The sequence below is a fragment of the Macrobrachium rosenbergii genome, chromosome 17 (assembly GCF_040412425.1).
Source record: "Macrobrachium rosenbergii isolate ZJJX-2024 chromosome 17, ASM4041242v1, whole genome shotgun sequence".
In the NCBI taxonomy this organism is placed as follows: domain Eukaryota; kingdom Metazoa; phylum Arthropoda; class Malacostraca; order Decapoda; family Palaemonidae; genus Macrobrachium; species Macrobrachium rosenbergii.
Genome location: NC_089757.1, coordinates 16,715,902 through 16,733,259, shown reverse-complemented (window position 1 = coordinate 16,733,259; position 17,358 = coordinate 16,715,902). Strand labels below are relative to the sequence as shown.

The 17,358-nt window shown below is 37.9% G+C and overlaps 1 protein-coding gene across 1 annotated transcript; it reads left to right on the top strand.

Moving 5' to 3' along the window:
* The first annotated feature begins 673 nt into the window (after window positions 1–673).
* LOC136847758 (U-scoloptoxin(16)-Er13a) lies at window positions 674–2,172 on the top strand. Its single transcript, XM_067119643.1, has 3 exons — window positions 674–836; window positions 1,556–1,688; window positions 1,923–2,172. Exons 1-3 carry the CDS (start codon window positions 743–745, stop codon window positions 2,011–2,013), a joined length of 318 nt encoding a protein of 105 aa, XP_066975744.1. The 5' UTR covers window positions 674–742; the 3' UTR covers window positions 2,014–2,172.
* Window positions 2,173–17,358: the final 15,186 nt, after the last annotated feature.

The window sequence follows — 17,358 nt, the reverse complement described above, 5'->3', positions numbered from 1 at the left end:
CTCTCTCTCTCTTAAAGTAAACATTCAACTTTATAAATGAGCGTAATAACTGGATCTGCAGAAAAATGACTATCACCAAAAATTTAAGGTCAGCTTTTGTACCACAAGGTAGCCCAACTAGTGTTTTACGTATGCATCAGAAATTAGTAAAGAGCCTTGACACAAAATCACAAAACAGATCGTTCCGTAGTTTGCACATGAGGGCAACTTGGCTAAATAAAAATACATACTTTAACGTCTGTATGCATAGCCGTTTTGCAATCGTACATATTCTGGCGCTAGCAACGGAAAACCTGTTTTTAGCTACACTTAACCAGGGCTCTGAAAGGTGGATTTATTGGTAAGATTGTTTTTATGGGACATACATGCTGTATTATGTTGTATTAAAAAGCCCACATTTGCTTTTATTTAATATATTTTTTTTATCGAAAGTTAATGGCTTTCCAGGCTTGCTCCATTAGTATTTTTGCAATTTTTAAATAACATTAGCAAACCTGAATGTTATGACCATAACCGAGGAAATTGTAAAAATTTTTTCTTTGCATTGGCAATAAATTGCCGCCAAAACGTAACTATAACCAAACAAAGCGAAAAATTGCATGACGTCATCGTCAGGGCATTTCTTTGCTGCCTCGCCCATTCTGTCTGGGGTATAAAAGGAAGCGCTCTGTCATTTTCCACCTCAGACCTACAACTTATTCCGAGAACGCTCACCTCCGTCCCTCCTGAAGCCACATCCAAAATGGGCAAAGTCTTCCTGAAGACGGCACTGATTTTAACACTGCTCGGCATCAGTTTGGGGGCGCTTCAAAGGGGCATAGCAGATACCCATCCAGGTTGGTAGCGTCTCATGAACTTTTAAAAACAGGGCTTACGTTGGTGCTTTTATGAAGAATATAAATCTCCTTTTTAGTCTTAGGGAGATGGACTGATAGTTTACGGATGTTCGGACGTAGCTGTTAGTATAATCGTGAACAATTTATATATATATATATTATTTGTCATATTTTTTTCGTCATGAATTATTCTCATGTCCTGAAAATCCGTTTTAGCTGTATATAATTGTGTCATTTCAATCACGCTTGGCATACATTACTGCTGAAACTTCAGCGGCCACTTCCTTGCTTCCCGAGGCACTAGCGGATCCAGAAAAATTTCATGGGGCCACCAATTTTCATATATATATATATATATATATATATATATATATATATATATATATATATATATATATATGTACATATATAATATATATATATATATGTATGTATGTATTTCTATGATAGACTTTTATTTTTTTCCCCATTTTTATATTTCTCATGTTATTCTTATCTAAATCTTCTATATTATTATTTTGTTATTTTTTTCATAGGGGGCACGTGCCCAGGTGCCCCCACAACTGGATCCGCTAGTGCCCCGAGGACTCACTCGGGAATAGTTGAAAGGGCGCCTGGGCGTTGATCATATTTTATGCGTATGTTCGTTCTCGGGGTAGTGACCTTTAAATCTTATAAGATCACCGAATTTCACACGGTCGCAATTCTCCGTTCCACAGATCATCCAGGAAAATGCTGGGATAAAGAAAGCAATAAGGCGTACGCCGAAGGCGAAACCTGGCCGGCCAAAGACAGTTGTGCAGAGTTTTCTTGTTACACACAAGGCGGAGATCTGTATTACCAGATAACAACGTAAGTAATTTATTTCACTTTGTGATTTTTCCAGAACTGCGTAGAAAGAGTTCATCGTATCATAGATTAGCTATATGGACTATTTAGATGCATGCAAGAGTAAATTATCTAGCTTGCATAACAGTTCTGAATACAGTATTATGATTAAAAATGTGCATTAGTAATAGTGGTACAATTGAGCATGTTTATTTCACGAAGAATGCTCTTTAATTATTTTCAATCTTTTGTTTTCAGCTGCGGAGCTGTTGCACCGGGGCCAGGTTGCCACCTAAAACCAGGTCCCGGCAGGTACCCCAATTGCTGCCCTTCCATTGCTTGCAATTAACACCACCCGAATCATCTTGGTCAAGTAATTGAATGACTGCTTACATGCTAGCGTTACTGGAAAGTTGTGAACGGCTCAGCATGTGCCAGTGTTTTTTAGATAAGGTCGTTCAGTGTTTCATGTTAATGTTATGAGAATTATGATCACGAAAAGTACAAAGTTTATTTCCTTTCATATATCCTAAGGTAACTCTAACAAGGCTCCCGCGTGGATATATGTAGTAAGTATAAAAATTTACAAATGTTAAGTCACAGAAATCCTATAACATAACAGGATTTATAATTGATAAAAAAGCAGGAAAATATGAGTGAAGTCAGGAGTGTTCTGCAATGTTGCAATGTTGTGTTTCGTAAATGAGGTTCACCTGAATACGGAGGTGACACAGGGAGTGCCTGCGTTCGAATCGGTGCACTTGAATCGCTGGACAAGGATAATTATCGTTTGATATTGTCAAGCGTGTTCACCATTCTAAATTTAATTCAAAGATTTCCTCAGAGCTAACCAGACTGGTATTTCATACTGATTTCAGGAAATTTTACTACATTTTAATAGTCATAAAATCGCTTTCATTGCTATCGCTTACACATTCGGAGGGATGGCAAGCAACGACTGCACTCTACAAAACCAGAATATGCCGATGTTTAACTTAAAGTTATAGTATGATAGGCTATACGAGTTATATTGGATATAATTTGCTGAGAATTTTCTTCAGGACATTATCTCCTTTCGAAATAACAGGACCATAAAAATGACAGCTTATATGCCCTGTCTTTATGACCTTTGGATTATAGGCCTATCTCATATTCAGCCGTTTTATTGTGGTTCTGGTCGTGGTTATTCTTCTTTTTGTTGCTGCTGTTATGATGCTTGTAGTGCCTTCGAAAAATTTTCATATGGTGACCTAACATTGCAGAATAAATATAGATCTATTCATAAAATACTGGTGTAAAAAATTATCTGCCTACTCTTGTTAATTGAAATTTAGTAATTTGTTTTAATTAAAAGTAATCGAGATCTTTATAAATATAGTCTAAGCTAGAATATTCTCCTATCAAGAGAGAGAGAGAGAGAATTTCTGACTCTTATGCATCCTTTTGTCCAACGGGGTAATTTACAAGAACGGTCCCAAAAGCAAATAAATCATGGGCCACTCGCAGACTGGTATGGATCATCTCATACATAACTTTTTCAGCTATCATTTTTTCTTATTTCGTGAAGTATCTTATGATGCTTTCCTACCATAGCCTTCTTTTTCATAGAAATGCTACAGCAGTCTTATATTTACTCATCACAGTAATATAATTTGTTAACCCTTTTGTAAATATATTTTCAATATACTTCACTGAGAGCAGTCCTATGACTGATCTGTGTGTGCCCTCGGCTACATGCCCACAAGTTTTACTTTTATTCTCTGTGGTATAAGTGGCGTTACAATTACTATGGCCATCCACGCATGTATATGTATGTGCACTTGTTATACGTGTACATCATTCCACTTTATGCATTTACATCATACATCGTGGAGTTGAAACTACAATATTAATTAAAAGCTACTCTATTTCCAACAGATACGGATAGGAAACTTTGCGATGAGAAATTGACGTGTAGGCCCATGCCCTGTCAATGTCTCACAATATCAGAATTTGATGTGTAGGCCTATGCCCTGTCATTGCCTCAGAATATAAGAAATTGACGTAGAGGCCCATGCCCTGTCATTGACTCAGAATATAAGAAATTGACGTGTGGGTCTATGCCCTATCATTGCCTCAGAATATAAGAAATTGACGTGTAGACCCATGCCCTGTCATTGTCTGAGAATATAAGAAATTGACATGTAGGCCCATGCCCTGTCATTGACTCAGAATGAAAGAAATTGACGTGTAGGCCCATGCATGTTATTGTCTCAAAATATAAGAAATTGACGTGTAGGCCCATGTCCTGTCATTGTCTCAGAATATAAGAAATTGACGTGTAGGCCCGTGTCCTGTCATTGACTCAGAATATAAGAAATTGACGTGTAGGCCCATGCCTGTCATTGTCTCAAAATATAAGAAATTGACGTGTAGACCCATGCCCTGTCATTGTCTCAGACATAAAAAATTGACGTGTAGGCCCATGTCCTGTCATTGTCTGAGAATATAAGAAATTGACGTGTAGGCCCATGCCCTGTCTTTGCATCAGAATATAAGAAATTGACGTGTAGGCCCATGCCCTGTCATTGCCTCAGTATATAAGAAACTGACGTGTAGGCCTAGTCTCTCAATGATATTAACATTTGACATAACTGCAAAAGATTATGCTTCATTTCAATTAAAGTGGTCTATGTGGGATCTCTTATTTAGGCCAATACCAATTTGAAAAAAAAAAAAGATGCTTGTATATTTAGGCTGTGCATGATCAAAAAATAAAAGATGCACAGACAGAATGATCCAAGACCTTCATAACGATATATAACTTAATATATCTTTTATCGGAGATATCAATTGCATACTTCACAACTCCGGGAACTCAAATCTGCGGTGTCATGTGATTCATGCACGAAACTCAACATGACCGAACGGAGTCAAATCCGTACTGGTAATCATTTGGACTGTTAACTAGTGTGACGTTATTCCCCCTTCGGGAGTTAGCCAATCACTGGCGTGCAGTGGGCGGGGCTTAGCTGCAAAGCTAGGTGGACTCTGCTATACCAGTTGCTCATATGAGAGAGAACTCGCGCCGACCCTTGATCTGAAGCCAACAACAACAGCAATCATTCGGATTCGGAGCTCAAACCGGATAGGACTCGTTTGACCTTGTGGGTAATCAACCCGTCTTAGCTCACCAACCCCGGAACGCGGAAGATTGATTTATTAGTATGGAAAACTGTAATGGTCATCTATGCCAGAACGCGTTAGAATTCAGAAATGTTTTATCTAATGTTTGGGATAAAGATTGTATGGAGAATTATACTTTCAGGGAAAATCTTTTGGGAAAAATTGTGTTTTGGATAGTAAATATGTTTAGGCCCATGACCTGTAAAGATCCATATACCACTACTATAGCAAAATCTTGAAGCTGATTGGTTGGAAGTGGTTTCGAAAAGTTGGTTAATGTGTGGTTCTTTTCATCTTCATTGATCTTGCAATGGTTGTTTTACCGAAGTAAAATACGTTCTGCTGATTATCAAAAGGAAACGTTATATTATCCCGTAAAATAAGATCATAGTACACATCTCCCTAAAAATGGAAAAAAAATAGGAAAATATGAATGAAGTCAGGAGTGTTCCACGGTGCTGCAATGTTGCGTTTCGTAAATGAGGTTCACATGAATACGGAGGTGACACATGGAACGTCTGCGTTCGAATCGGTGCACTTGAATTATAGGACAATGATAATTACCGTCTGATATTGTCAAGCGCGTTCACCATTCTACATGTAAACAAAGACTCTCAGAGCTATGCAGACTGGTATTTCATATTGATTTTAGGAGATTTTACTGTATTTTAATAGTCATAAAATCGATTTCATTGCAATCGTTCACGCATTCGGTAGGGTGACAAGCAGTGACTGCATTTTACAAAGCCAGAATAGGCCTACGTTTAGCTTAAGGTTAACTTACAGCATGATAGGCTGTACGAGTCATATTGGATATAATTTGCTGAGAATCTTCTTAGAGACATTTTCTCCTTTCGAAATAACAGGATCACAAAAATGACGTATACCTATAATGTCCTATATCTTTTGTCCGTTTACGCAGCTTATGACGTTTGGATTATAGACCTATCTTATATTCAGCCGTTTTATTGTGGGTCTTGTTGTGGTTATTCTTGTTTTTGTTGCTGCTGTTATGGTGCTTGTAGTGTCTTCGAAAAATTTTCATATGGTAACCTAACATTGCAGAATAAATATAAACCTTTTCATAAAATACTGGTGTGAAGAATTATCTGCCTACTATTGTTAATCAAAATTTAGTAATTTGTTTTTAATTAAAAGTAATCGAGATCTTTATGAATATACTCTACGCTAGAATCTTCTAACAACAGAGAGAGAGAGAAAATTTACTGACTTATGTACCCTTTTGTCCGTCAGGGTAATATACAAGAATGCCCCCAAAATCAAGTGATTCATGGGCTACTCGAAGACTGGTTTTGATAATCTCATACATAACTTTATCAGCTATCATTTATTTTTATTATTATTTCATTAAGTATCTTATGATGCCTTGCCACCATAGCCTTCATTTTCATAAAATGTTACAGTAGCGTTGCATTTACTCATCACAGTAATATAATTTGTTATCCCTTTTGTAAATTCATTTTCAATATAGTTCATATACATTTTATATCGTGGAGTTGAAACTATTATATTAATTAAAAGCTACTCTATTTCCAGCATATACAGGTAGAAAATTGCTTACAATAAGAAATTGACATGTAGGCCCATGCCCTCCCATTACCTCAAAATATAGGAAATTGACGTGTAGGCCTATACCCTGTCGTTGCCTTAGAATATAAGAAATTGACATGTACGCCTGTGCCTTGTCGTTGTCTCAAAATATAAGAATTTGATGTGTAGGTCTATGCCTGTCATTGCCTCAAAATACAAGAATTTGATATGTAGGCCTAATCTCCCAATGATATCAACATTTGACATGCAGGATTATGATGAATTAATACCCTAATATTGAAACTGGCTGCATAAGTCCATGCTTCACTTCAATGAATGTGGTCTATGTGGAATCGCTAATGTAGGCCAACGCCAGTTTAAAAGAAAAAAAACAAGATGCTTGTGTATTTAGGCTGTACTTGATCAAAATAAAAAAAAATATGCAAAGACAAAATTATTCAAGATCTTCATAATGATATATAGCTTATCATATCTTTTATCAGGAGATATCAGTTGCATACTTCACAACTCTGGGAGCTCAAATCTGTGATGTCATCATTCATGCACAGAGCTCAACATTACCGAGCGGAATCAAACCATAGACATAGAGGGTATAATACCATAGAGCGTCAATCACCGGATTGGTGCTCTCTCTGCCGAGCGTGTGACCTCGGGCGACCATATTGAAAGGTCTCGGTCCAGCCGGGAGCACTATACTTTATTACTATTATTATTTTTTACTATTTTTATTTTTATATTTTTTACTGTTATCATATTGTTACTATTTCATTAATATTATTATTATTATTATTATTATTATTATTATTATTATTATTATTATTATTACTTGACCCAATTTCACAGAGAAAAATTACCTTACAAAAACAGGTTGGCCTAAGCACTCCAACCATTGTGGTCAAGGCTACGCTTCTGCTCTTGGATCTAAGCAGTGTTTAGCATAAATGGTTCCTGTAAATTTCAGGACTTTCCTTGCATGCAGTCACTAAACACTCACTAAACAGTAATGTACAGTCACTAAACACTAACGTTCACAATACACTTTCACTCACTAAGCACTCACACTCAATAACACTAAACACGCACTTAATACTCAACGCACGCTAGGCACTCACTATATATACACACACGCAAACACACACAGGCACACACACACACACACACACATATATATATATATATATATATATATATATATATATATATATATACATATATATATGTATATGTATATGTATATATATATATATATATATATATATATATTATATATATATATATATATATATATATATATATATATATATATATATATATATATATATATATATATGTGTGTGTGTGTGTGTGTATGAATAAATGAATGAACATGAATACGAGCGTTTTATATAAGGTAAAATGCCATTGCTTTATTTATTCCAATTTGTATGCATAGATATGAGGCTCTTAACGATTTTATTCAATGGTTTATAAAGCAGATTTAATGAGAGACACCAATAATTAAGTAATTTTAGGTCTGATCAGTATTTTTAGAGTCTAGATTCCGCTCCCATTTCTAGAAACATGGACAAGAGACAAATTCTTTTCCTCTGGAATCTTATTTCGTCTGAACTGAAGACTGCAACACTTTTCTCAAAACATATTTTGGAAATTTGTCTTTTTCTCCCTTTTTTATTCCAGTTTCCGTTAGAATCATATACAAAAAATATTATATGCTTTGAAGAAGTAGAAGGAGAGGTAACTATGTTTCCAATATTGAAAAACGCATGTGCGCAATTGTTGGCTATGAATCTTTTTGGATCAGTGATATTGTTTATAAAGGAAGTTCAAAACTTTGGACATGATATTTTTAAAAACGTTTTTTAACTAGCCATCTACATGGAGAGGCCAATACGATAAGTCTGGTCTCAGGAACTGCAACAACCAGGTAGAAACTGATGACAGCATTCGGAAGGAAGAATTTTATATTCAAAAGAAGGAGGTTTTAGAGAAGGAGTTAAGGAAAGCGTGGTCCTGTGTTGAAGGGCTTCGGAGAGCTTTTGCTGATGCTCAGGAAATGATAAGGAAAATTGAAAGGAAAAATAAGGACCTTCCCTCGAATAACGAATGCCTAAAGAAGAAAAATGAAGAATGGGAGGATGCCATGATTAAGAAAGAAAAGGATATCGAACAACTGAAGGACTTCCTCACTCGCTAAGATACAGAACTTGAAAAGAACAAAGGAAAAATACTCGAACTGGAAGATGAAATCATATGAATGAAGTCTACATCGCCTGTCTCGAGGAAAAGGTGAGGGCCCATGAAGCGGAGAGAAAGAAGATGAGGAAAGAGCTGGAAAGACGCCAGCGAGCCTCACACCAAGAAGTTCATGTTCCTCGAGCAAGAAATGTTGCTCTTGACAACAGTCTTGGAAAAGAGGACCAGAGGGATAATTTAGGTGTCCAGTCGAAGGTCCAGAAGCCGGACGATCGAACTCAATCGCTCCAACATGGCTTGGCTGAGAAGGAACTGCAAATTGTCTCGTCGAAGGAAAATCTTAACGACGAAAGAGGGAAAACTGGGTTCGTTCGAGAAGAGGCCCAAGAGATGAAGAACCGCTCTGCCGAATTGGGAGGCGGAGGCAAAAGTGGAGGCAGTCCAGACGAAGAAGAAACAAAGCAGGAGGAACAACCCCCCAAGTTAAGCAGGACTGTGGAGGATTCTGACTGGCCTCCTGTTGACTCTGCCGCGTGTCGCTCCCGAGGTGCTGCCATCTTCTGGGTCTTTTCGACGGGATCTGCTGGAGGACGGGTGTTGCACACGGGAATACCCCCACACCCATTCTCTAGCCAGCCCCTTTGAATGTACCCAGAAGACCGCAACGCCCTGGAACACCACGCAACAGCATCAACAAACGGCCAGTCAAAATCCATCAAGAGACTGGAGAGCTTTGTGGGAGCTTTTGGGCCTCATCCTTGAAATTCTTGGGCCCTCTCCAGGCCCACTTCCCCAGCTTGGCAGGATACCTGCCTTCCTCCGAGGAAGCAGCCTCTGGGTTAGACCCTTCCCTTCAAGGCTGCCCTCAAGAGACTGGCGAGCCTTGAGGGTTTTTGGGCCCATCTTTGAGGGGCTTGGGCCCTCTCCAGGGAAGCTTCCCCAGCCTGGCAGGATACCTGCCTTCCTCCGAGGAAGCAGGCTCTGGGTCGGACCCTTCCCTTCAAAGCTGCCCTCAAAAGACTGGCCAGCCTAGAGGGCTTTAGGGGCCCACCTTTGAGGGGCTTGGGCCCTCTCCAGGCCTGCTTCCCCAGCCTGGCAGGTTACCTGCCTTCCTCCAAGGAAGCAGCCTCTGAGTCAGACCCTTCCTGTAAGGTTGCCCTCAAGAGAATGGTGAGCCTCAGGGGTTTTAGGGCATCCTTAAAGTTCCTGGGCCCTCTCCAGGCCCGCTTCCCCAGCCTGGTAGGATACCTGCCTTCCTCCGAGGAAGCAGCCTCTGGTTCAGACCCTTCCCTTCAAAGCTGCCCTCAAAAAACTCGCAAGTCTTGAGGGCTTTTGGGGCCCATCTTTAAGGGGTTTGGGCCCTCTCCAGGCCCGTTTCCCCAGCCTGGCAGGATACCTGCCTTCCTCCGAGGAAACAGCCTCTGGGTCAGACCCTTCCCTTCAAGGCTGCCCTCAAGAGACTGGCGAACCTTTTGGGGCCAAATCCTTGAAGTTCTTGGGCCCTCTCCAGGCCCGCTTTAGCCTGGCATGCCTGCCTTCCTCCGAGGAAGCAGCCTCTGGGCCCCTCCCTTCAAAGCTGCCTCAGGCTTGAGGGCTTTTGGGAGACCTTTAGCCCTCTCCAGGATTCCCCAGCCTGGATACCTGCCTTCCTCCGAGGAAACAGCCTCTGGGTCAGACCCCTTCCCTTCAAGGCTGCCCTCAAAGACTGGCAACCTTGTCTTTTTAGGGCTTTTGATGTTCTTGGGCCCATCTTTAGCCTGGCAGGATTTGCCTTCTCCGAGGAAGCAGCCTCTGGGTCGGACCCTTCCTTCAAAGCTGCCCTCAAAAAACTCGGCAGGAGGGCTTTTGGGGACCATCTTTACGCCTTCCAGGCCCCGTTTCCCAGCCTGGCAGGATGACAGCCTTCCTCCGAGTCAGCCTCTGGGTCCTTCCTTCACCATACTCTTTGCTTTCTCTTACCTATCTTTTCAAATATGACACTTGCTTTCTCTGAAGGCTTCCAGACAATTTGAAGCATCTCGGAGATTTATATTGGAGACCTTGGAGTTCAGTGCATGCGTGAATGGCATTTCTCTCGTTCCTTCCAGGAGCTGGAGACTGAAGGATTCCAAAATGTCTTCAAGGAAAATCCCAAAGGCTTTAGACCATTTAACATTGCGTTAACCATTACTTAGAGTTCTTTTTCTGACACATAAGCAGTTTCTTTACTTTAACAGTCGTCTTCTATAATCTTATGGGATTCCATCTTACTGATATATATATATAAATATATATATATATATATATATATATATATATATATATACATATATATATATATATATATATATACATATATATATTTATATATATATATATATATATATATATATATATATATATATATATATATATATATATATATATATATACTGAATATAGATATCTCCCGACGACGAGAAGATGTCTTCCCGACTCAGGATCCTTTGAAGCAGTCTTCCGCTCCTGAAGCATTCCTGGAGGATCCAATGGGAGTTTCCAAAGAAAAAAAGTAAAACTTTGTGGGCACGTAGCGGATGGCACACACAGATCAATCATAGGACTATCTCAGCCTTACACACAACTATCAAACTGCTCTCAATGAACTATATTGAAAATGTATTTACAAAAGGGAATAACAAATTATATTACTGTGATGAGTAAGTATAAGGCTGCTGTAGCATTTCTATGAAAATGAAGGCTGTGGCAGGAAGGCATCATAAGATACTAAACGAAATAAGAAAAAAATAAATGATAGCTGAAAAAGTTATGCATGAGATGATCCAGACCAGTCTGCGAGCAGCAGATGCTTCATTTGCTTTTGGACAAAAGGATACATAAGAGTCAGCAATTCTCTCTCTCTCTCTCTCTCTCTCTCTCTCTCTCTCTCTCTCTCTCTCTCTCTCTCTCTCTCTCTCTCTCTCTCTCTCTCTGTAGTTAGGAGAATATTCTAGCGTAGATTATATTCATAAAGATCTCGATTACTTTTGATTAAAACAAATGTCTAGATGTCAATTAACAAGAGTAGGCAGATGATTCTTTTATGAATAGGTCTATGTTTATTCTGCAATGTTAGGTTACCACATGAAAATTTTTCAAAGGCACTACAAGCATCAAAACAGCAGCAACAAAACCAAGAATAACTACAAGAACCACACTAAAACAGCTGAATATGAGATTGGCCTGTAATCCAAAAGTCATAAAGACAGGACGTTATAGGTCTATGTCATTTTTTATGATCCTGTTATTTCGAAAGATCATGTCATTAAGAAAATTCTCAGCAAATTATATCCAATATGACTCGTATAGTCTATCATAGCATAACTTTAAGTTAAACATCGGCATATTCTGGTTTGGTAGAGTGCAGTCACTGCTTGTCATCCCTCCGAATGTGTGAACGATTGCAATGAAATCGATTTTATGACTATTAATATGTAGTAAAATTTCCTGAAATCAATATGAAATACCAATCTGCATAGCTCTGAGAAGCTCATTGTGTTAAATCTAGAATGGCGAACACGCTTGACAATATCAGACGGTAATTATCATTGTCCTATAATTCAAGTGCACCGATTCGAACGCAGACATTCCATGTGTCGTCTCCGTATTCAGGTGAACCTCATTTGCGAAACACAACATTGCATCATCGCACAACACTCCTGACTTCATTAATATTTTCCTGCTTTTTACCATTTTTAGGGAGATGTGTATTATGATTTTATTTCAGGGGATAATATAACGTTTCCTTTTGATAACCAGCAGAACGTATTTAAATTCGGTAAAACAAACATTGAAAAATAAGATGAAAAGAACCACACATTAACCAACTTTTCGAAACCACTGCCAACCAGTCAGCTTGAAGGAATGGTCATGACGTAAGCAGTGGGCGGGGCTTAGCTGCAAGGCTAGGTAGACTTAGCTATAGTATACTTACGTATTTACTACGTATATACTTGTATGCTTGGGCTTTGTTTATATTTATTTATTTTTTCTTATTTTTGCATGTAAATATTTTATGCTTGCACATGTTGAGAATAAATTATATTGAGAAAGAAAATCTCTAGGAGTCTCAGACTGTTTCAGTGAACCAGCCAAAATCGTCACCAAAAGAAGTAGACCCACAGCGAGTGGAAACCTGTCATTCCTGTTAAAGAGGTGATGCATTAGTGAGCGATTATGTAAAACCATAATTGATAGCATTTCAGCTCTCTCTCTCTCTCTCTCTCTCTCTCTCTCTCTCTCTCTCTCTCTCTCTCTCTCTCTCTCTCTCAGGGTCTGTGTTTTTTTACTTATGGTACAATGGTTAGCACATATGGCTCACGTATGAAAGTTCCCAGTTTATTCCCAAGCGAGTTCGGTTAACTAAATGGTGAAGTAGGCACAATCAAATTCAGGGTTACTTGCACACTGGGGAGTGACGCAGTCGTCGGCTGACTTTTGCATTTAACTGTACCTGGTGGTCTGTCGACTAGAAAGGGTTGTCACTAGGGAGACGGGCATGCGGCCAACAACCTCATCCCTGAAGACCTTCTAAGAACTGTTTTAAGAACTGTTATGCCAACACATATTTGAGCCTCCTTTTATGTGAATACATACACACATTATATATATATATATATATATATATATATATATATATATATATATATATAATGGATCTAGAAGCTTGAACTGAAAAGTACTCGCTTGTCAGTTCAGGCTTCTAGATCCATTTACATATATATATATATATATATATATATATATATATATATATATATATATATATATATATATATATATATATATATGTATATATATATATATATATATATATATATATATATATATATATATATATATATATATATATATATACAACCTGAAAGTGTGTGTGTATGTATTCACATAAAAGGGGAGGCTCCAAAATGTGTTGGCATAACACATTATGTCTTAGTCAGATTTTCTGGAACTTGATATCTGATTTCCTTATGGCGATTTTCTCTTTTGACACTCATTTTTAATCCTGCAATTCTTGGATTAACATCCCCTCCCAACACACACACACACACACACACACATATATGTGTGTGCGCGTATGAGGAGGGGTGTTAATCCAAATAATCGCAGAGTTAAAAATGAGTGTCAAAAGAAAAAAATCGCCATAAGGAAATCAGATATCAAGTTCTAGAAAATTTTACTAAGACAAAGATATAATGTAAAGGGACTCAACTGTGTTTTCGCTTTTCTAGAAAACAGCCAAGGTGCTATATTCATCAACAGAATAAGGATTTCACAGCATCAAAGGAACAAACAAATTTGAGGTGGCCACTGAGTTTTAACGCCTACTCTTGCTTGGTTTTATTTTTACTATTGACTCTTGAAGATATGATGTAAACACTTTCACCCTTATGATTAGTTATCATGAACTTTTAAGATTTTGATCGTTGACAAAAGACAGGATGTATCAAATTGATTTATCTTTGAGCGAGCAATAAAAATTTACCGTACTTTTAAACAATGCAAGATTGACGTTTTTTCTATCAAAATTAATTGTATTTTAGAATTATGTTCAGAAAACATGAAGGAGAACTAGGATTATTGACAGACGTTGGTTGTCGTTTTTAAGCGGTAATTAGGGGATGTTTTTGGGGACGTGCAGGGTGCTTAACTTCCCGTAACTGTTGCGGTACTGATTTTGTTTCACCTCCATAAAATTGCTCACCGGTAGAGTTGTGACGGTTGTTGGTGTTCTAAGGATAGTTTCTTTCTTGATGGTGATGGTGTTGAACCTCTACAACAGGCATGAGGTCATTCTTAAATAGATATAATTATGTGACAACACCGACGAATCATTGGGAAGGGCGATATCACTGTAGTGTGATCGTGACTACAAGTCTAGGTGGGGATGCTAGACCAGACTGCACAGGATACCCAGACCAATTTGGCAAATGGGATTTTTATGGACCGACACCTCTCACCCCTGCATTGTTTCCACACCTGCTGACATAACAGAGAGGTGTGGCCTTCCTGTGGGATTGGTAATAGCATTTTAAATGACGTTAGTCGTTCTAAAATGTGAGGAATCTCTAGAAAATGTATTTCCTACTTTTGCATCCCATTCAAAGAAGGGTTTTGGATTATAGGTGAAGTTTTCTTCTCACGCCGATTGCATTGGTGAGTTAAACAAAGGTGTATGGTAGTTGCCCTCCCTTGGATTCTGTGGTGCCTTGTGGACATGTGTTTGTCAAAATCGATAAATAGGCAGATATACACATTTTTAAAAGAAAAAATTGGGCATGGCATTGTTGTTTTGCCGCTTTCAGTTAAGGGGTTGATGTTGGAAGTACATAAGGTTCAGAGCAGAATGTTCTGACGCATACTTTGAAAAAGGAGAATAGTAAAGCCAAATTAATCTCATATATGAACACAGAATGTATGAAAGAGCAAATCAAAGTGTAGTGTTGAAGAGTCCCAGGATATATGTCTGATCTTCATGGGGTTAATAGAGAGAGAATGAACATTGAGTAAATAGATCTTGAAATTTAAGGGAGGCGAGAGGAGATGCACTGTCAAAAGCGAATGAAACCCTGTGGAGTGAGTACTTTGAAGATTTCATGTGTGTGGATAATTTGGAAAGCTATTCTGAATGGTGCACGAGTGGTTGGGGTTAGTATAAATTTGAGAATGCTAATGGAAGTAATTGTTGAGGATAAAAGGAGGGCAGTTACCTGAATGTATAGTGTGGATGGTATTGTGTCATTCCTAATTTGATATGTTAGAATATTTTTTAAATGTTTATTTATACCGTATAGATGCTTTGCATTGTGCCTGGTAACATGTAAGGTTTGTGTTTTACCTATCCATCCCGCTTTAGATTACTGTCACATCTAGTGCACTTCATCTTTTGTTCTCAGGGATGGGGATGGATAATTGACTCCGTCCTTACCTCTCAGCTCAGTCCTCTCTCTCTCTCTCTCTCTCTCTCTCTCTCTCTCTCTCTCTCTCTCTCTCTCTCTCTCTCTCTCTCTCTCTCTCAATACGTCCTTTCTGTCTTTGTTCTGTTGAGCTCAGTAGGAGCGTTTCTCTTTCCCTCTTGCGGCATCGTAACTTCCGTCAAACCACGTTTTGTTAAATCTACTGCCAAGATTTGGAATTATTTTCATGTTAACGTTTTTCCTGACTAGTAATCTCTCATTAATTTAAATGCAGAGCTATCGTTTTCATTGTGTTTAGGCTCCAACATTCGTCCTTTTCCCCGTATTTTAATTTCTTCTAGCCTAGGCCGGTGTTTTTTTTTTTTATTAGTCTTTGCGCATTTTTTGATAGAATATGTTATTGTTTCCCTCATCTTCCGAATGCATGTTATTTTTTGTATTATAAATTCTGGTACAACAACGTCAGCATCATTTAATCTGTAACATTCGGAACAGTTGGATATGGGAAGTATGACGAGGAACCTATTTGATTTTTGTTACCCCTTATATTTGTGTGATTGTTTTCTGTGATAGAGAACTTCAACCGTTTTCTGTTGAGATGCTTACTTGTGATTCGAAAACTAAGATAATTATTATTATTAACAATAAATAACCCTCCAATTCAAATTTAAACAGCCTTTAGCCAGCCACTGTTAGGTATGAAGAGCGTAATCTTTTGACGTCAGACGTCTTCCGTATTTGTTTTATATAAATTTATATATATACACATACATATATGTATGTATATATATATATATATATATATATATATATATATATATATATATATATATATATATATGTGTGTGTGTGTGTGTGTGTGTGTGTGTGTGTGTGTGTTTGTATAAAATGAAACAAATACCAATATTAATTTTTTCTGCGTAATATGGATAGTCTACGGGTAATGAACCCCATGATTACGCTTGCCGTTGTCCAACCCAGGTCTAGCCTATCACACTAGTGACCTGGAAAGGTTGCAAGTGATACGTTCACCATAACTTTGGAAGTCCCATTTAACATGAAGATTCTTTCCCTTTGTTCAGAATTTACATCCAATAATTTGGCTCATTAGCCGTTCTAAAGTAGGCTTTTTCTATTCATCTTACTCCTTTCTTCTCGATGACGTAACTTTCGTACCCGCCCCCCCCCAAACCATGAAGGAAATTCTTCACAATTTTCAAAATACAAGTTCGTATAGGCTTAAATAACCGAAAAAATAAAAAGGGGATGGCAATTTCTTATTCGACTTATTCTTATCTTTTGACAGATAACTTGTCACGTTTCCAATTTCAGAGGACAGTGTCCCAATCTTTTGTCAAATATACGATGGGCTTAAATAATTTGATAAAAAAATGGCGGATTATTATTATTATTATTATTATTATTATTATTATTATTATTATTATTATTATTATTTAGGCTTTAGCCGTTTCGTCCATTGTGAATGTTGCAACATACCTTATCCCTTCATTCTAAATATGGTTAATTTAAAGAATGGGGTGGCTAGTCCCGCGACCTGGCTCACCCAGATGGACACAGGGGATTTTATTATTATTATTATTATTATTATTATTATTATTATTATTATTATTATTATTATTATTATTATTCCAGATAAACGTGACCTCATTTTAAGAATGATACCCGTCATCCAGAAGAGGGCCATTACTGAACTTATATTACAGTGAACCTGCTCTAGATGAAAATATTTTATTCAGAGTCCCACTGACATAGGTTGGAGATAACAGCAATTACTGAGTGACCACCACAACATTTTATTTATATTATAT

What these genes read in the sequence shown, in the direction of transcription:
- LOC136847758 (XM_067119643.1), top strand. Translation starts at nt 743, where the DNA reads ATGGGCAAAGTCTTCCTGAAGACGGCACTGATTTTAACACTGCTCGGC. An exon ending in CATAGCAGATACCCATCCAG is followed by an intron (nt 837 to 1,555) that starts GTTGGTAGCGTC and finishes TCCGTTCCACAG; the next exon opens with ATCATCCAGGAAAATGCTGG. An exon ending in CTGTATTACCAGATAACAAC is followed by an intron (nt 1,689 to 1,922) that starts GTAAGTAATTTA and finishes TTTTGTTTTCAG; the next exon opens with CTGCGGAGCTGTTGCACCGG.